Genomic DNA, 19,074 nt, shown 5'->3' with positions numbered 1-19,074 from the left:
ACTAAAATTTATAAACCGCAAGTAGAATGGTGGCTAACAAGAGCTAGGGAAAGAGGGAAAATGAAGAGTTAATATTTAATATGTACAGAGTTCCAATTTGGAAAGATGAGAAAAGTTCTGAAGAAAGATGGTGGGTAAGCGTTGTACAAATTAACTGTACTTAATGCCACCGAATCATATGCTTAAAATGGCTCAAGTAGTAAAATTTGCTGTGTGTTTTACCACAAAAACAAAAATGGGCTTGGCCGGTGTGGCTAAATGGTTGAGCATCAACCTATGAACCAGGAGGTCAAAGTTTGATTCCAGGGTTGCGGGCTTGATCCCAGTAGCGGGTGTGCAGGAGGCAACCGATAGATGATTCTCTCTCATCACTGATGTTTCTATCTCTCACCCCCTTCTCCCTTCTTCTCTGAAATAAAAAATATACATATTAAAAAAAAAATTGGAGGGAGCGGGTACGAAGTAGCCAAAAAGAGGAAACAGAAAAACAAAATAATTAAATGTTAACATGCCAAGCCCTTTCAAGAAGATTAACAAAATTCTCACAAACCTACTGCAAAATAGGCCATATAATCCCTATTTTGAAGGGCAAACAAACTTAGGGTTAGAGGTTAATAATTAGCTTGCCTAAAGTGACACAGCTAAAAAAAATAATAAAAGCAGGGGAATAGTTTTAAGATGCTAGGAGAAGGAAGGATGCAAAAGGTCACACTTTAGCCTAAAGAAAATAAATTAAGGTTTGGGATAGGGCCAATAAACTTGGGGGCAACTACTTACCTGGAGGGGATGGATATCAGTGGCCTGTAGGACCAGAGAGGCGGTGCTGAAGCAGATGCCTGGGGTGATGAAGGGGGAGGTAACAGGTCTAGGGTCAAACAGGTTTGGATGATTACAGACTTTTCGCAGCTGCATCAAAATGTTGATGACGCTCATGAAATGGCCCGTGGCTAGTGTCTCTTTAGTTCTGGGAGAGAAGAAAAATAAATAGGGCATCCTAACTCTCACCTCTGACCTTTGCTATAATCTAGAGTCCCAGGACCCACCCTCAGTTCTCCCTTACGTAGTTTGTGCCATGAAGTCATCATAGAGATAGCGTTGGCGCTTGGAGAGCCGGCAGCGGATAACATGCTCATACTTTTTAGGCATCTGCTTCTCAACATCCACCTTAACTCGGCGCAACAAAAAAGGCCGCAAAACCTAAAAGTAAATAATCAAGAGGTTGACAGGAGAACAGCAGGAGACTGAGCCCTCGTCTAGCTCTTCTAGCTGGGTCTTGGCTTGATGATCAGCTGGGCACTGCCTTAGCCCGATCAGTAAATACTCATGGAGCTATGTAGCATGCCCAGAACTAATCACACAAAGATGAGTCAGATGCAAGCCCTCCTTTCTCTCAAGGAATTTACTATCTGCTGAAGGACAGACATTATTATTATAATACCCCAACATAAGAAGTGATAAAGAAGAGCACTGAGGGCAGAGCAACTACCTACACAGGAGGGGTGACTCAAATTACAGTAAATGTAAATATACAAGATTATGAAAGTTAAGTCCACGAGAGAAGCTGAGAACAAAAATTGGGGTAGTGACAGCAGCATAGAAAACAAAAGACAAATGTGAGATTTCAGGAGGCAAAATCTGACAAGACATAGTCATTAAGTTAACATGGAAGAAGTGAATGGAGATGAAGAGGTATAGTTAAGGAAGACTTATTGGTTTCTATGATTTACCAAAATGATGGTGTGATTGACCAAAATGGAATAGAAATAGGCTATAAAACGTGAGATGTTTGGGCTAAAACAGAGTTGAGTTCAACAGCAACTTTCAATTAAAGACATAAAGTCAAATTTAAATACAGGCCAAATGGTCTACAGAGTTGAGGAATTAAAAACACAAATTGGAGTCTTTAAAGCCTTATGAGTGAGATACATAAATTGGGAGACAAAAAAAGTGAAGATCAGAATGCTGAGAGATGTTATTTAAAAACGACAAAGAGAAGACAAAAAACATAAGAAAGGGAGGAGAGAGGGAGTGAGGGGGGAAAGAGAAAAACAGAGAGAGAGGAGAGGAGAAGAGAGGGAGGGAGGGAGACAGGGAGAGAGGAAAAGGGAGGAAGAGAGGGAGGAAGAGAAAGAGGGGAAGAGAAAAGAAACGCAATAAAAATACAAAGTTGAGGAAAGCCAGGTAAAGAAAAATCCAAGCAGGGACTGATGAGTAATATTATTCTACTCAGAGAATACGCACAGACATGTCTCCCATTAAAGAAAACACTGAAGCTTGACAAACGGGTGAATTCAGCCTATCTGTCTGACTTCCCTCTCCCTAAAGGTTTTCTGCCCTTAGTTCCTCACCATTCCCAAGACCCCTGACAAACTGTTGCAGGCCCTACCTTGTGGAGGCGTTTGACTAGACCTTCATTGTACTCTTGGCTGCCCTCAATCATGCCAGTTAGGGGGTTAGAGAACCACTCTTTGAACTCGCGGTGAGACTGGAAGACATGGGGCATCAAAAAGTGCATCAAGGACCACAGCTCCATGAGGCTATTCTGCAAGGGAGTTCCTGTCAGGAGCAGGCGTCTCTGGCTGCAAAGAGACAGAGGGAATTAAAGGGAGGATAGTCAGCAAATTCTCAACCTTCCAAGCATCGCATCCTTCAGACCCAATCAACCCTCCCATGAATCTCCACTCCATTTCCACCTGTTGAAGTTGAGCAGTGACTGCCAACGCTGTGACTTGAAGTTTTTGATGTTCTGAGCCTCATCCAGAATGAGATAGCGCCAGTTTTTGCGGCGAAAGGCCTGGTGATCCTGCAGCACCAGCTTGTAAGACGTGATACACACATGGAAGGCATTGGGCTTGGTCCAGCCCTGAGGTATCAAGAGAAAGTAGCAGATAGTGAGGTGGAAAAAAAAAAAAAAAAGGTAAAGGGAAGACATGCTAAGGTCCTCAGGGGACAGAAATCAGGTTGGGAGGAAACAGAAAGTCCCAGAAGCAGAATGAAGCAATAGAAAGGGGAGGGAAAGAAATTCATCTGAAGAAAAAGGGCCTAAAAAAAAATGAGGCATCAACTGGGGGGAGAGGTGGTCACATGGAGGAGCAAACCTGCCGCTTGAGCTTCCTCTCTTTCTGGGCTCCATAGTAAGTGAGAATTTTAAAGCTGGGGCACCAACGCTTCAGTTCCATCTCCCAGTTCAACATCACACTGGTGGGGACAATGATCAAATGAGGACCCCAGTTACCTGTTTAGCAAAAGAATGAGAGATGTATAACATGGTAACTATAGTCAGTACTGTACTGTATTATTTGAAAGTTGCTAAGACAGATCTTAAAAGTTCTCATCATAGAAAAATAATTGTTTGTAATATGTATGATGACATGTTTATTGTGATCATTTCACAATGTATACAAGTACTGAATAATGTTATACACCTGAAAGTAACATGTCAATACATGATTAAAAAAAATAAAATTCAGCCCGCCCAGCATGGCTCAGTGGTTAAGTGCTGACTATGAACCAAGAGGTCATGGTTCGATTTCCAGTCAGGGCACATGCCCGAGTTGCAGGCTAAATCCCCAGGCAGCCAATCAATGATTCTCTCTCATCATTGATGTTTTTCTCTCTCTCCCTCTCCCTTCTGCTCTGAAGTCAATAAAAACACATATTTAGATAAATAAATAAAATGCAAAAAGATTTTAAACAGCTGAATTTTTATAAATAAGAACGAGAGAAGTCAAGGAGATATACAATTTAAGGTTCTTGCTCCTCACGCCTAACCCTGACCAGTCTGTCCTAATGGCCCTAAGAATCCCAGCACTTATGCTGGCCTTGCTATACAGTTACTGACCAGTCAATGAAGCTATTAAGATTCCAGCAAAAGAGTATTTCACTATCCTGTAGCTGGAGTCACCCCCAAGGAGACCCAAGAGGAAGGGGCCCTGTCTAGTTACCTTTCTCACAAGCCAAGTGGGCAAGCAGGGAGATGGTCTGGATCGTCTTGCCCAGCCCCATTTCATCAGCAAGAATGCCATTAAGCTTCTTCTCATACATGGTAACCAGCCAGTCCAACCCAATATGTTGGTACTCCCGGAGCTGGCCCCGCAGGAGCAAGGGAATGGGTGTCTTCACCTGGTAGGGAAGAAGAGAGGTGTCAAGGTGAACTGAGGCATCTGTCACCGAGAAACAGAGAAGTCAAGATATGAGAAAGCAGAAGCTGGGGGCCTGGGGATACCACCTGGGTAGTAGCTAACGTGTATCCCTTTGGTTGGAGACTTTCAGCTGCTGCAGCGATGTCAGTAATTTCTTTCTTAGGGCCTAGGGTGGTGGTGGGCCCTGGGGTGGGCGGTCCACTGCCTCCATCTGCCTCACTCTGCTCTTCATCCCGGGCAAGCAAGTACTCCACCCCAAAGTCGTCCTCCTCCTCCTCCTCCTCTTCCTCATCTGCTTGGCTCTGTGACTGGGACTCCTCAGACTCGTCAGACTCAGATTCCTCTGATTCTGAACTCCCGCTTGTTTCTTCCTCCTCGGAATGCTCATCTTCCTCATCCTCACTCTGCTCCTCCGAAGAGTCTAAAGCACAAGACCAAGGCTTAGTGTTAACCATACCTGCTCCTCCAGTGCCTACCTCCCCAGCTCCTGCCTCATAACCACACATTTACCTGACTGACTGCTACTATCCTCCTGAGGCGCCTCTTCAGCTTCTGTGGCCCCCTCTGGTTCACAGTCAGAGCTGTTAGCATCAACCTCATCTTCCTCTTCCTCTTCCTCTTCACTACTCCCAGAACCTGGGGCAGAGGCATCAGAGGCATAGGCTCCTGCATACCGCTGCAACAGCTCCTCCACAGATAGCTCACCTGAAGAAAAAGAGAGAGTACGTTTTTGGATGCATCGAGGGGAAGGGAGAAGAGGTCTGAGGGTGCCATTTGTTTTACCTAGGTCTCTGTAGATACTGCTAGGCCCAGGTCCGAGGAAAGGCAATGAAAAGTTTACTTTCAGCACCAGCTACTAAAGCCAAGTCTTAAAACATGGGCTAGAGCCATGGATGGTACTGCCTTCCATTGGGAAGGTTAATATCAATGTGATGAACCTCCCTTTAAGGCAGGGGAGGGAACTTCCGGACCCCAAAATGATTTGGTCTGGCCCTGCCAAGGCATTGGGCGGGTGTGTGTGTGTGTGTGTGTGTGTGTGTGTGTGTTAATTAACCCTTTGAGTGCCAACCAATATCCTAGGAACTATGCTAAAATTGCCAAGGCATTTTTGCTGATTTTACAGCAGTTTAGGAAAAAAATTATGAATTGCAAGTAAATGAAGTTACATATTCAAAAACTTAAGGAAACCTTTACTACATTGACATATTTAGCAATATCATCATCACTAATAAAAGCAGACTTAGAACTGGACGCCATTTCGAAGCTTTGATAGTGCTCCCGGCACTTTTGGCAAAAGACAGGAGCGCGATTGCACTCCCCGGCACTCTAGGGGTTAAATGGTTGACCAAATATAGCAGGCTAATTTCTAAGTTAATAATTTTGTATGGCCCATGAATGATGTCATAAATACCCAAATGGCCCTTGGCAGAAGAAAGGTTCCCCACCCCTGCTTTGAGGTTTAGGTAAAACATAACCCAAATCCTTTCACAACAGCTCTTCCCTCCATGAGCTCTCACATTACTTTGTTCAAAATGCCATCATAATTAGTCATCATATTCTATTTTTAAGTATTCATTTATAAATCTATCTTTGTCATCAGATCTAGGAGTTCCTCTAGGACAGTGATGGCGAACCTATGACACGTGTGTCAGAGGTGACACGAGAACTCATTTTTTTTATTTTTCTTTGTTAAATGGCATTTAAATATATAAAATAAATATCAAAATTATAAATCTTTGTTTTACTATGGTTGCAAATATCAAAAAATTTCTATAAATGACACGGCACCAGAGTTACGTTAGGGTCTTTCAAAATGCTGACACGCCGAGCTCAAAAGATTCGCCATCACTGCTCTAGGAGGATAAAATGTGTCTTATTCATCTCTTTATTCCTGTCACTCTGCAGAGGAGACACCAAAGTAGATGTTCATTAAAATGTCTAGTGAATGTCACCTTCTCGAGCCAACTCGCTCAGCTCCATGGCATGATCCACCTCCCCTTCCAACTGCTCCTCAGCTGCTATGGTATCCTCTTCATCCTCCGCTAGGAAAGAGAATAAAGCCGTATCAATAGGGAAGAGACACAGACACAGTCTAAGTGGAAGAGGTAAGAAAGCCTGAAACATTAGGTCCAAACTATTCAAGGGTTAAGGGGAACAGGATAAAGAGAATAGGTCTAACCTTCATCCTCATTGGCAGTGAACTCTTCATCGTCCTCATCTGGATGCCAAGGCTGTTTGTTACGCTGTGTAACAGAGGGTGGGGGGTTTACCTGTATGTCAAAGGATGAAAAGGAAGAGGGCCTAAGGTTAAAACAGGAGAAAGGCACAATGAGAATACAATGCTACAGAACAGTTTCTCTGTGCCATTGAGTGACAGCTGCCACTGGCACAATCCCAGGGCAAAGATGCAATCAAGGGTTTTCTTTCAGCACCAGCTACCAAATCCTGGCCCCACTGCCTGGGGGAGGACCTGTGAAAGTGCTAGATAACAAATATAGGCCCCCAACACCATTCCCATGCATGCAGACATATGAAGAATCAGAGAAATTAGGTCCAAAAGAGACTTTAAGGTTACCATCCCAGCTCCAAATCTACAAACCAGTAAGGGAGTATTAGGACCATTTCACAGAAGTGGCAAGGGCCAGCATAAGTATTTTTAAGGTCACACAGTAATTTAAAGAGTAGAGTACAGAAGACTTCCACTATGACATTAGAAACTCTGCCCATCTCAGACTGTAACTTGCCCCAACCCAGATTCTTCCTTAGTTACCCCCAAATGAGAGCCCCAAAATTACCTTTAAACAGCGAGAACTCCTGAAAACCACATCTAACCTTATAGACCAGAATCCCATCCCTGCCCCACTCTGAGCCCTCCCCCTATCCCTTCTGCCCACACCTTCAACACTTGAGAGGGCTCTTCTTCACCACCATCTTCAGGTTCATCTCTGGTGTCACTATCATGAGATGATGGGGTTCCTGAGGGGCTGCAAGGCCCTCCTAGCAGCTGAGGGGGAAGGGAACGGAGCAGCTCTTCCAGTGGCAGTTCTCCCTCACGTTTAAGCAGCTCAATCTCACGCCTCTGTGTCTCTGCATCATTGCCTTCCTGCTGTTCTTCAACCTCAATCGTCTCCTCATCATCCTCTTCCTCCTCTTGGGGTTGGAAGTCCCCATCTATAGCAGGAGAACAAGGTCACAAAGTCCACGGGGCCCTGCAAGCCACAGGGTGGGTTTTCAGCTCTTGAAAGGGTACATGAGGAGGAGTAACAGAGCCAAAGAGGACACACACCTTCATCATCCAGCTGGGAAACTGGGGGTGGAGGACTAGAGGCAGCTGAGGAAGAGCCAAGACAAGGGGAGGAGCCAGCTTTGCTGGAGGCTACTGGCTGGTTGAGGCTCTGAGATAGAAGGTCTGAGTACTTTTCAGTTTGCCCCACAATGAAGTCCAGGTGCAGGTCCAGAGCCTTTTTGCGCTTTTCCTCCAGCCGGGACTGTTGCTTGAATTGCACCACCTGCCACAAGCATGACATGGATGGTTCACCAAAATAATCTTATTCATGTACTCTTTTACGCAACGTTTAGGGAAGTCTCCGCCTATGCTAGGCCCTGGATGGCTTTTTAGGAGGATGAACTAAATGTACTTAATGGTGCTTCTGAGGAAAACAAAAAGGGAGCACAGGGGAGAGAAGAGCCAGCTTAGCTTCAGGCAACAGAGAAAGGTTTGCAAATGTATCTGGAGCTGAATCTTTTTTTTTTTTTTTTTAATTGAATTGGGAGAGAGAGGAAGAGAAACACTGATATGAGAGAGAAACATCTACCAGCTGCCTCCACACGAGCTCTGACTGGGGATCGAACCTGTCACCTTTTGGTGTACGGGACGATGCTCCAACCAACTGAGCCACACTGGCCAGGGCTGGAGCTAAACCTTAAAGTCTAAGTAGCTCTTCACTAAGTGGAATGAGGAAAAAGGCATTTCCAGCAGCAGAAAGAGCCATGTATTAATGGCCAGGGATGTGCAAAAGAAGGAACAGTTTGCAATGGAAAAGACAAAAGGAGCTGGCAGAAAACAAAAGACTAAAAATATAAACAAAAGCCATGTAGTGCTTGAGAAACAATGACGTAAATATATATATGAACAATTTAGTAATGAGAACTTTGATGGTATTTAAACAGGTAACTGGCACAAATAAGTTTTAGAAAAAGTATGCTGAATGCCTTGCAAAAGACAGATGGCCTAGAGGACTCAGTAAGTCCTTTTAATAATCCCTAATCCAATTAAAAATAGGGCAGAGAGGACATATAGATGGCTAGTAATCATCAGAGAAGTGCAAATTAAAACCACAATAAGATATCACCTCACTCCTGTCAGAATGGCTGTCATCAATAAATCAGCAAACAACAAATGTTGGTGAGGATGCAGAGAAAAGGGAACACTCGTGTGCTGTCAGTGGGATTGCATATTGGTACAGCCATTATGGAAAACAGCACGGAGATTCCTCAAAATAATAAAAACTAAGAACCTCAAAAATTAAAAATAAAACTACCATATGACCCAGCAGTCACACTTTTGGGTATATTTCTGAAGAATATTAGTAATTCCAAAATACTAATTCAAAAAGAAATATGCACCCCTATATTCACTGTAGCATTCTTTACAATAGCCAAGGTAGGAAGCAACTTAAGTGTCCATGGAGAGACAGTGAATAAAGAATATGTAGTACACGCTGATAGGCGTGCCTCAGTGGTTGAGCATTGAATCATACACCAAGAGGTCACCAGTTTGATTCCTGATCAGAACATATGCCTGAGTTGCAGGCTCGATCTCCGGTTTGGGGCATGCACGAGGCAGCTGACCAATGTTTCTCTCTCATTGATGTCGCTCTCTCTCTCTCTCAAATTAATAAAAACATTAAGAAAAAAAAAAAAAAGATGTGGTACAGCCCTGGCCAGGTAGAGAGCATTGTCCCAATATGCTAAGGTTGCAGGTTCAATCCCAGGTCAGGGCACATACAAGAATCAACCAATGAATGCATAAGTACACAGAACAACAAATCAGTATTTCTCTCTCTCCCTTCCTCTCTTAAAAAAAAAAAAGAGAGAGAGATGTGGTACATATATACAATGGTATACTACTCTGCCATAAAAAAAGAATGCAATCTTGCCATTTGTGACAACATGGATGGAAACAGAGACTGAATGGAGACTGAAAAATACGAATATCATATGATTTCCACTTATATGTATCTAAAAAACAAAATAAGTGAACAAAACAGAAACAAGACTCATAGATACAGAGAACAAACTGATAGTTGCCAGAAATGAAGGAGATTGGGGGGCTGGGTGATAAAGGTGAAGGGATTAAGAAGTACAAAATGGCAGTTAGAAATAGTCACAGGGATGTAAAGTATAGCATAAGGAATATGGCCAATAATATTATAAAAACTATGTATGGTGTCAAGGGTGTGCTGGACTTATCAAGGGATCACTTTGTAAGTTATATAGATGTCTGACCGCTATATTGCATACCTGAAACCAATATATTAAATGTCAGCTGTAATTAGAAAATAAAAATTTAAAACTATCCCCAAAGGCTGGGCCTATTTTCCACTGTATTTCTTTCTTCTTAATGACACTTAATGCAAGAAAGACCCAATGTACAATAGAAATGTCATTAAAATTGCTTGAAATCATAATTTCACTCTCTCACAAAGTTTTGATCATTCCTGCTACCACACTACCCACCAATCAAACCCAAGGCATCTACCTTTCCCAAGCCCTGCTGCCTACCTTCTCCACATTGCTCCAGAACTGCCTGACATCCTTGGCCATGGTGGAGGCGATTCGGCGCAGCTTAGCCTGCTCCTCCCTCCGGGCCCGTTCCTCTTTCTGCCGTTGTTCCTCATGGTGCCGGATCACCATTCGCACTACCTGTGGAAATGAGGAACCAGCATAGAAACACTCCATGGCCAGACTCCTGCCCTCTCCCCAAGTCAAAAGCAAAGAAAATAATCAAGGCCAAGAAACCTGGGAAGTCAGTTTGCCTCTTGAGACTTGGCATTAATAAGCATCCTACATTGTTCTGTTTAGTTTCCCTCCAATCAACGCACCCATCAAAAAAACAAAAAACAAACCTGAAAAAGAAATGGAAAGTAGACCCAGCTGGAAGACTTACCTTACGGGCCACACCCCGTTTCCAACGGCGCTCCTGAGCAAAGTCAGCAGATAGCCACTGCATCTCCTCACACAGATAGTCCCAGTGGCCTTTGGGGCGAGGCGGCTCAGGTACTTTAGGCAGCCTCTTCAGTGACCAGAAACCCTCCTTCCGAAGCTCAGCAATCCGAGTCTCAATCTCAGCCTCCTATTGAGGGAGAGCGAGGTCAATCGTTACTGGACATATACTTCACCTCATGACCATGCTGAACTCCTCAGCACCAACTACGCATAGAAACTGGCTGGACTGAATGTTTTATGGTGTCTTAAATCCACATATCAATCCTACAAGTAGGTATTATATCATCTTCAAATGATTAAAGTAACCATCAGGAAGATTATGTGATTTACCTGGGATCACACAGCTAGGAAGTATTAACAAGCTGAGGATTAAAAATATGTCTAATGACTCCAAACACCAAATTTAATGCTCTTTCCATTATTTCACACAATCTCCACTCCCCACAAACATATAGGCAAGACTTCGGAAAACATATCCCAAGGGTACTTCCCAGAGAAGGAGGGAGCACAAGTTTCTTTACTGACTCTAGATATAAGGGTTCTTCTCACTGTAGAATTCTACTTATGCAGGAGCATGTTCATGATGAGAAGTATGCTATAAAGCCCAATTTACACAATTTTGTTTGTTTTAAATACTATTTTTAGAAAAATATATTTTGGTGAAAATACTGAAAAGTTATACACCAAAAAACTAAGTGCTTACCACAATAAGAAATAATATTGCTGCCCTAGCCGGTTTGGCTCAGTGGATAGAGCGTTGGCCTGCGAACCAAAGGGTCCAGTTCAATTCCAGTCAAGGGCACGTACCTTGGCTGCAGGCTCTTCCCTGGCCTGGGCCCTGGTCAGGGCTCATGCAGGAGGCAACCAATCGATGTGTTTCACATCGATGTTTCTGTCTTTCCCTCTCTCTTCCACTCTCCCTACAAATCAATGAAAAAATATCCTCGGGTGAGGATTAACGAAAAAAAAACATTGTTTGTACATTGATTATACAAGGTAGAGCAAGAGTAGATTTACAGTTTTAAGTACATGAAACATTTTATTCTTGTACTAGAGGCCCAATGCACAAAATTCGTGCAAGAGTAGGCCTTCTTTCCCCTGCTGCCAGCACCGGCTTCCCTCTAGCACCCAGGACCCGGGCGTCCCTTGCAGCCCTGGCTTCATCCGGAAGGATGTCTGGTCTAATTAGCATATTACACTGTTATTATTATAGATTATTTATTGTAATATTTTACATATAAACTATGAATATATTTTGCCCCACCCTGTATTTCATAAGGGGAAAAAACAAAAACATTTTAATATTTTTCATTTAAGAGACATGACTTAAAAACTGAAGACAACTGCCCTCATTATTCTTATGCTCTCCTGACAAAAACTAATCCAGAGGAAGTAATAGCCAGACAGAATCACGAAACTAAATGATATGATGAAGAAAATATCAGGAACAATATGGGCATGCATGAGAATCATCTGAAGTACTTTTAAAGACAGATTGCGGGCCCCACCCTTTAGTGTGAATGGGTAGGAAGAGAGGAATAAGAATGTGCATATCTAACAATTGTCCAGCTGGTGCGAGGCTGCAGGCCCAGGACCACACTCACCACCGGGTAAATAAGCAGCAGCAACCAGTAAATCCTAAGAGCCTCACAGCTTACAAAGAACTTTGATGTCTTTAATGTTATGTCCTAACAGCCTACAGACCAATGGTTCTCAAACTTGCTAATGCTGCAACCCTTTAATACAGTTCCTCATGTTGTGGTGACCCCCAACCATAAAATTATTTTTGTTGCTACTTCATAACTAATTTTGCTACTATTATGAACTGTAATGTAAATATCTGATATGCAGGATGTATTTTCATTGTTACATAATTAAAGCATAGTGATTAATCACAAAAACAATATGTAATTATATATGCATTTTCCGATGGTCTTAGGCGACCCCTGTGAAAGGGTCGTTCGACCCCCAAAGGGGTCACGACCCACAGGTTGAGAACCACTGCTATAGACTATTACACCAGCTCTATTTTATAGAAAAGGAGAAGAGGCTCAGAGTTCAAGAGACTTGCTCAAGATCATGTAAGTTAAGGCAGAACTTACACATAATGAGAAAAGAAATGTAAAATATCCATGGAACATAGGCGTTCAGGGAAGAAAATTATCAAGAATCCTCATGAGCCCTCCCAATACATACATGCTTGGCCTGCTCTGCGATCTCAGCATGGCTCTTCTCCCACTTTGGGCCCTTGTTAGCTAAGTCAGCGGCCTGGAGTAAGCTGAGCCCCTCCAGGGACACGGTGGCACCATCTGGGGGCCCTGGAGGTCCATCCAGAGAGGAATCTTGAGCTATATGCTGGGGGGAGATGCCACCTGCCCCACTAGAGGCTGGGGAACTGGATGAGGCAGGGGACACAGGATTGCTGCCTGTCATGCCGTCCGACACCATCTAGAAAAGGAAAAATGAAAGATAAAATGAATGCTTAACACTGTACCGGGAGTTTAAAGTACATTATTTCACTCTATCTTTACAAGAAAAAAGCTCTGAAGTAATGTATCAACCTCATCTTACAAACAAAAACCTACGTGGTAAAGTTTTAAGGTGTTCAAGAGGGCAGACCAAACTTATACTAGAAGTCTGGCATACAAGAGGAGTTATAGCCTAATGGTGTTAAAGAATACTATATACTATTCTTTCATAGCTATAGTATTCAAGAATACTATAGCAGATGATTTCAAATTTTAATGAACTTTTCAGGACCTCAATGATTTCACTTACACAAATAAATCCCTATTTTCCCATCAAGTATGGCAGATTCACCTATGCAAATAAATTTGAGCTACCACCAAATTCAAAAGGCCTCAAAAAAACAAACAAAAAACCCCACAAGATCACCTAAACCTCTTTATTACCAGTCTTGGTAGTTTGCTTTACTGGTGAGGTGTAAGGGGAAAGGGATGGGGGGTTGGTCACTGTCTTCAAACACCCACCTATTATTTTACAAGGTCTTGCACAAGCAATATGAAGTAGAGAACAAAGTCCTACTTAAATGTGGATTGTGAGACAACTCATTAAATTCACTCCAGCACACAAGCTTCAGTGTGCTACTTAAATTCCTACTCGGCTAAATGACAAAAGACTATGTCACAAAGTTTCCTAGCTGTTCAGGAAAATTATAAATTTCAAATCCATAACCATCAAAAGCCTACTGTACACAAACTTAGGTCAGTCTAGTTTAAAAAGCCATGATTCCCCCCTCCCCCACTCCCTTAACTTCCTTGGTATGAAAAAGGAATGAACACTACACACACACACACACCATCTATAACGCTTAACTTATTCCAGTTCTGAGAAAGAAACTGAGCTATTTGCAAAGCAGTCAGTCTTGGGAGCATATTGTCCCAACCTCCATTTCCAACCTGGCCTATTTCAACCTTTTTCAGGTAACAAGGAGTTTCCAGACTCTCAGTGATCAATGACACACTAATATCAAATACAGCCCTGGCCGGTTTGGCTCAGTGGATAGAGTGTCAGCCTTCGGACAGAAGAGTCACAGGTTCGATTCCGGCCAAGGGCATGTACCTTGGTTGTGGGCACATCCCCAGTAGGAGGTGTGCAAGAGGCAGCTGATCGATGTTTCTCTCTCATCGATGTTTCTAACTCTCTATTCCCTCTCCCTTCCTCTCTGTAAAAAAACCCATAAAATATATTTTTTAAAAAAGAATAGACTAAATTAAAAAAAAAAATCAAATACAATGTAAGTATCCAACAGGTCTACCAGTCCACCTGAAGATTCTCCCCTACTTCAGTATCAAGGTAGCTAGGATCATAGAAATATGGCTAGGTCCTGCTCTTCTGCCTCAGAGCCAGCAGCCCACAAAGCAGAAGCAGAGAAGGAACTCTCCCCACTTTCAAACCTGTGTCTGTAGGACTGGGAGTTGAGGGTGAGCAGGGGAGGGGCTGCTCTGCATGGTCCCACTCCCAGGCTCCTCTTTGGATGCCTGAAGTACGACTGGGTCGTTGTCACCACTGCTGCTGGCCGAGGGGTTGGCGTCCGGCTGCAGGGCATGCTGGGAGCTGGCCTCATTCTGGGCCACAGGCCACCGGGACCCGCCTTCCAGGGCCCGGGGCCCACTAGGGCGTCCCAGCCTCCGCTCAGGTCCACTGGCCTCTGGAGCACCTAAAGTAGGGTAGAAAAGAGTAGAAATGGGATTTTTAAAATATTAAAGAATCTTTTTAAATAATCAAAGATAACATTAAAAAGTAAACATTGTTTATAGCCTGCATTTCTTGAGCATCTACTATGTGTCAGATACTTTACTTTGTACTTGATGTATTCTATACCCTCTTATGTACCTTATGAACCAGGTACTTTTCATTTCATAATTATTTACTTAGTTCCTTCTATATACTAAGGATAAAGCCATGCAGAAAAAATCCTGGCCTAAATGGAGCTTACATTCTAATATTTTCTGTATTTTACAAGTTAGAAAGAAATCAGGATACAAAGACAACAAATGACTTGCGTAAGGTCACAGTAAGGAAGTGGTTGGAGGACTTAAACTTAGGTAGGCTAATGCCAAAACCATGGAGGACATGCTATTCTTGGCAGAGCCAGGGTGAGCAAACCTTTCTCTATCCACAGTCCCAGGTCTATTGTTGCGATGTTATCATCAACCCAGAAATATTAAGCTATAATTTCTCTCCTTATCTCAAACGTCTCTCTCATTAGCATCAGTATACAAAATGGTATCTGAACCCTTACCTGTGTGAGCTGAGACCACACCCCCTGTGAAAGTCTGTACTTCCACGGTGCCGCCGTACTGAGGGGAAGCACAACTGAAACAGAAGAAAACAGCAGTGAGGAATCAATCCACACTTACCAACATCCATCCAAGCCTTCTTTACACCAACTTTTGAGGCTTTTAAATATACCCAAAACAGTGCAAGGCTGAAAAAAAGAGTTACAGTATTAGGAAAAGCTCGAATTTCAGAAAAATCAAAGCAAATCCAGACTCTGACAGTGGGAAGAGCAGGGAAGCAAAAAAAAAAAAAAGTTCAAAAAGCCTAAGGGTGAAAGGTTCCAACAACTGAATGGAGGGCAAATAAACAAGAAAAAAACTTGTCACATGTAGAAGCTGGAAAGGTGCGAGGTGCCTGGCAGCTGCTCCCCTTGCAGTGAGAACAGGACGCTGTCACAGGAGAACGCACCCTTCCTCGGGGCCGGGCCCCTGACTCCCATACCTGCACCAGGAGACACTTCCCGAAACACTAGAGCTACCGCAGGAAACATGAGAGGAACAAGCCTGTGAGCAAGGCCGCCTCGCAAAGAAACACGGCCCGGAAACAGGCGGGCAAATCCACACAAGGCCCGGAAGTGTTTCCCCGTGTTTAAGGAAATCCTCAGCCCCGGTGCTGCCTCTGGCTCGCCCCCTCCTCCGCAACAGCCAGGGCCCGAGCTACCTGGCACACAGGCAGCCGGGTAGGACGCCTCACCCCCGGCGTCATGACCGTCCCACACCCCTCCCAACAGTCCGACCCGGCATGACCCCTGACCTCTACCCCCAGTGGCCACTAGCCCTGAGGTAGCCCCGCCCCCTCCTGGACGAACACCCCACCCAACATGCGCGAGTGGGGGAGGGGCCCGCGCGTGCGCGGCTGGAGGCGGAGAGAGCCGGCTGCGCGCATCGCCCGGGGGCTCCCGCCAGAACCCAAGCCCACGCACACAAGGGTCGCAGGGCTGGGTAGCCTCGCATCCCTGCCCTTCCGGGAACCCCCCCACCACCAGACCGCGAAAGGCCGAGATAAGGAAGGGTTCGAGCAGCCAGATCCTGGTCCCTGACTGGATATGGTGGGCGCACGCCCCGACGACTCATCCCACGCCCCCCTTCCTCTTCCCGCGCGCCCCTGAGAGGGGCTGGGGTTGGTGGGCGGGCAGGAGCACACCTGGGTCCGTCCTCTCAGGGCTCGCTCGCTCGCTCAGGCACGCGTGCGCAGACGGGCGGGAAGGGAGAGGAGACGCGCCCAGGCCCCGTGCCGGCCGGCCGGCCTGGCCCCCCTCAGCCCGTCTCTCTATGGGCGCGCGCCGACAGCCTCGCGTACCGGCCCCGGGGCCCCGGCCGAAGGTGCGCGCGCAGCACCCCGGGAAGGAGGGAGGGAAGGCGGTGGCGGAAAGATGCGCGCGCAGTCACCCGTCAGGGGAGGGGGAACTGTGGAGCGTCCGCCATCTTGTCTCCCTCTCCTTACCTGCGTCCTCGGGGGCGTACGCACCACCCCCCTCCCGCAGAAGAGGAGGGGGGAGGACCCCCTCTTGGCCGCCGCCTTCGCGGCCTTTAAATTCCCCGGGGGCCTGCGGCTACTGCCACCGCCTTGCTTCCACTGCCTCCTCTCACACCACAAAGGTGCGGACGGTGGGTGGGAAAAATGAGACGGTAGCCCCAGCGAACCGCCGCCGCCGCCGCCGTTTCCGAGGCCTCACCAAAATGGCCGCTGCCGTCTCGGCCGCCACCACCTGCACCAGCACCACTACAGCTATCGCTACCGCCGGCGCGGCCCGTCCTCTCGCGAGAGACGGTAACTGGAGGTTGGAAATGCGGAGAGGCTCGCGTGCTAGCGTAGGGCGCTGTCCGAGGCGCAAAGCAGGTTGGGAGGTGTAGTTGGTCCCGAGGCTCCGCGCTTGCCCCGCGGCGGAATGTCTTTACCCTCTCACTGAAGCTGCCCCTGGGCTGCATTGCGGCTGCCAAGTCGAACCAGTTCCCCCCTTTGATAGATTACCCAGAAAGCTGAAGCAATTTGTCAGGTACTTTCAACAAGTTAACAGTGGAGCAGGGCCTCCGGATTCCCACTGCAATCCACTCAACATAGAGCTGCTTCCTTTTAGAGAAGGATGGTATTGCAGATAGCTCCCGAACACCTGTGCCATCTGTTGGCCAACTTCCAGGTTAAGAACCCCTTTGAAAATCGATACCCTAACCCCAGGATAGAATAATAATAGCAGTTAATGTCTACTAAGGCCACTTTATACATTAATTGTCTCATCTAATCTCAACAATACACCCGTTTTACAAATGAATTGAGGCTTATAACTAGTGACGGAGCCCAAAGCCAAGATTCATAGCCAAGCAGTCTAAGTCATAAGGATGCTCACACTGACAAATTGCACCACCTGCCTGGCCGGTGTGGTTCAGTGGTTGAGCGTCAATCAATCTATGAACTAGGAGGTCACGTTTCCAGGTTACATACCCAGGTTGTGGGCTCGCTCCCCAGTAGGGGGCATGTAGGAGGCAGCTGATCGATGATTCTCTCACATCATTGATGTTTTTATCTCCCTCTTCCTCTCTCTGAAATCAATAAATATACATGTTTGGTTGCACCACCTAAAGTCCACCCTAGTAGTCAGGTTAGGAAGCCCTGATAAAGCTCTCATCTCCTCTTCATCTACTTAGGTTAGCTCTTCCCTGTTCAAATGTTGATCATTCTCTCTGTGTCATTGACTTGAAGTCCTATTTTACTTACAACAAAAACCGGGGGATGAAAACTCAAAAACCTCAAAGGGCCAGGAAGTAGTGTAAATAAGGTGAAGAGAAGCAAAGGAGGAATGTGAAGAACAGGAGACCATATACTCCGTCTTAAAGAATAGCCACCGTTAAAACCACTATTCCAGTGATCCTATAGGAATGTGGGGCAAAATACATGTAAGGGTCCGATTCAGCCCACAGGTTTCTAGTTTGCTACCTCAGGCTTCTCCTTGAGTCTCAAGGCACATAGAAGCACCTAGGAGTAGTTGTTTGATTGAATAAATGGTGGAATGCCCAACCATTTAGACCCAGTTCAAAGTCTTTTTCCAGGCCAGACTCATATATTTATGAGATCTCATCATAGAACCACACTGAACTTCCAAGAGATTTCACATCATTTGGCCTTCCCATATACCTTTTATCCTTTAAACCAGCGGTCGCCAACCGGTGGTCCGTGGACCACTGGTGGTCCGTGAGGTCCGAAAGGTTGGCGACTGCTGCTTTAAACTATTCCTTCTTAGAATTTAGCTCAAGGACCACAACCCCAGGTGATCTCTCTTGACCACCCCCAGGCTGGTATAACACCATTCTGGCTCCCATAGCTTCCTAGGCTTCTTAAGGCACTGATTGCATTGTATGTGGATTCATGGTCTGTCTACACCACTCCAAAAGGTATTATTAACCCTTTAAGTATAGAGACGTAGTTAATACATGCAAATTCATGATTCCAGTCTCAGAAAGATTCAGGAAATTAATATGAGCTACTTGCATTATAATACTTTAAAAAATAACTGGTATTGGATACGTGGTCTCAAACTCAAATCCAAACCTCCTATTTCCATGACTATTACCCTGGTCCAGTTACCATCACCTCTTGCTTGGATTACTCCTAACCGGGCTTCCACTTCCACTCCTATTTCCCTTCACTCCATTATTCATACAGCAACCAGAGTGTCTTTTTCATGTAAATCAGATCATGTTGCTCTCAAACTTAAGACCTCCAAATGGCATCTTAGTCCACTTAAATCATCACAGAACAGACATGATGAGCTGAAGAAGCCAAACATCCTATATAATAAAAGCCTAATATGCAAATTGTCCCCTCAGGCAGTGGTTCGACTGGGAGACCGGGAGTTCGACTGCTTGCTATGACGTGCACTGACCACCTGGGGGCGGGGGTGATGGGG

General features: G+C 45.3%; 1 protein-coding gene and 1 non-coding gene across 5 annotated transcripts in view; both read right to left on the bottom strand.

Annotated features, from left to right (window-relative positions):
- SRCAP (Snf2 related CREBBP activator protein) overlaps positions 1 to 16,825 on the bottom strand; it is a 37,726-nt gene extending 20,901 nt beyond the window's left edge. The window contains exons 1-18 of one of the 4 annotated variants that reach the window (XM_070413581.1): positions 16,617 to 16,825; positions 15,136 to 15,209; positions 14,288 to 14,550; positions 12,567 to 12,818; positions 10,312 to 10,497; positions 9,927 to 10,067; positions 7,429 to 7,651; positions 7,039 to 7,313; positions 6,322 to 6,412; positions 6,095 to 6,184; positions 4,653 to 4,847; positions 4,229 to 4,563; positions 3,945 to 4,122; positions 3,099 to 3,235; positions 2,694 to 2,863; positions 2,387 to 2,579; positions 1,061 to 1,197; positions 778 to 964 (exon numbers count right to left, since the gene is read on the bottom strand). In XM_070413581.1, coding sequence (XP_070269682.1) covers positions 778 to 964; positions 1,061 to 1,197; positions 2,387 to 2,579; positions 2,694 to 2,863; positions 3,099 to 3,235; positions 3,945 to 4,122; positions 4,229 to 4,563; positions 4,653 to 4,847; positions 6,095 to 6,184; positions 6,322 to 6,412; positions 7,039 to 7,313; positions 7,429 to 7,651; positions 9,927 to 10,067; positions 10,312 to 10,497; positions 12,567 to 12,818; positions 14,288 to 14,341 — 2,844 coding nt within the window. In that variant the 5' untranslated portion in view covers positions 14,342 to 14,550; positions 15,136 to 15,209; positions 16,617 to 16,825. Of the gene's footprint in view, positions 1 to 777; positions 965 to 1,060; positions 1,198 to 2,386; positions 2,580 to 2,693; positions 2,864 to 3,098; positions 3,236 to 3,944; positions 4,123 to 4,228; positions 4,564 to 4,652; positions 4,848 to 6,094; positions 6,185 to 6,321; positions 6,413 to 7,038; positions 7,314 to 7,428; positions 7,652 to 9,926; positions 10,068 to 10,311; positions 10,498 to 12,566; positions 12,819 to 14,287; positions 14,551 to 15,135; positions 15,210 to 16,316; positions 16,419 to 16,472; positions 16,512 to 16,616 lie in introns of those variants that run through there. The other 3 variants (XM_070413584.1, XM_070413582.1, XM_070413583.1) reach the window with 3 other exon arrangements.
- Positions 6,499 to 6,627, bottom strand: LOC139009650 (small nucleolar RNA SNORA30/SNORA37 family). Its single transcript, XR_011471372.1, has one exon. It is a non-coding gene; the product is annotated as a small nucleolar RNA SNORA30/SNORA37 family (small nucleolar RNA).
- Positions 16,826 to 19,074: the final 2,249 nt, after the last annotated feature.

This window comes from Myotis yumanensis, unplaced genomic scaffold (assembly GCF_028538775.1).
Source record: "Myotis yumanensis isolate MYYU_CA2020_CCGP unplaced genomic scaffold, mMyoYum1.0.hap1 SCAF_4, whole genome shotgun sequence".
Classification (NCBI taxonomy): domain Eukaryota; kingdom Metazoa; phylum Chordata; class Mammalia; order Chiroptera; family Vespertilionidae; genus Myotis; species Myotis yumanensis.
Note: the sequence above shows the minus strand (reverse complement) of the source record. Positions and strands in the feature narration are given on the sequence as shown.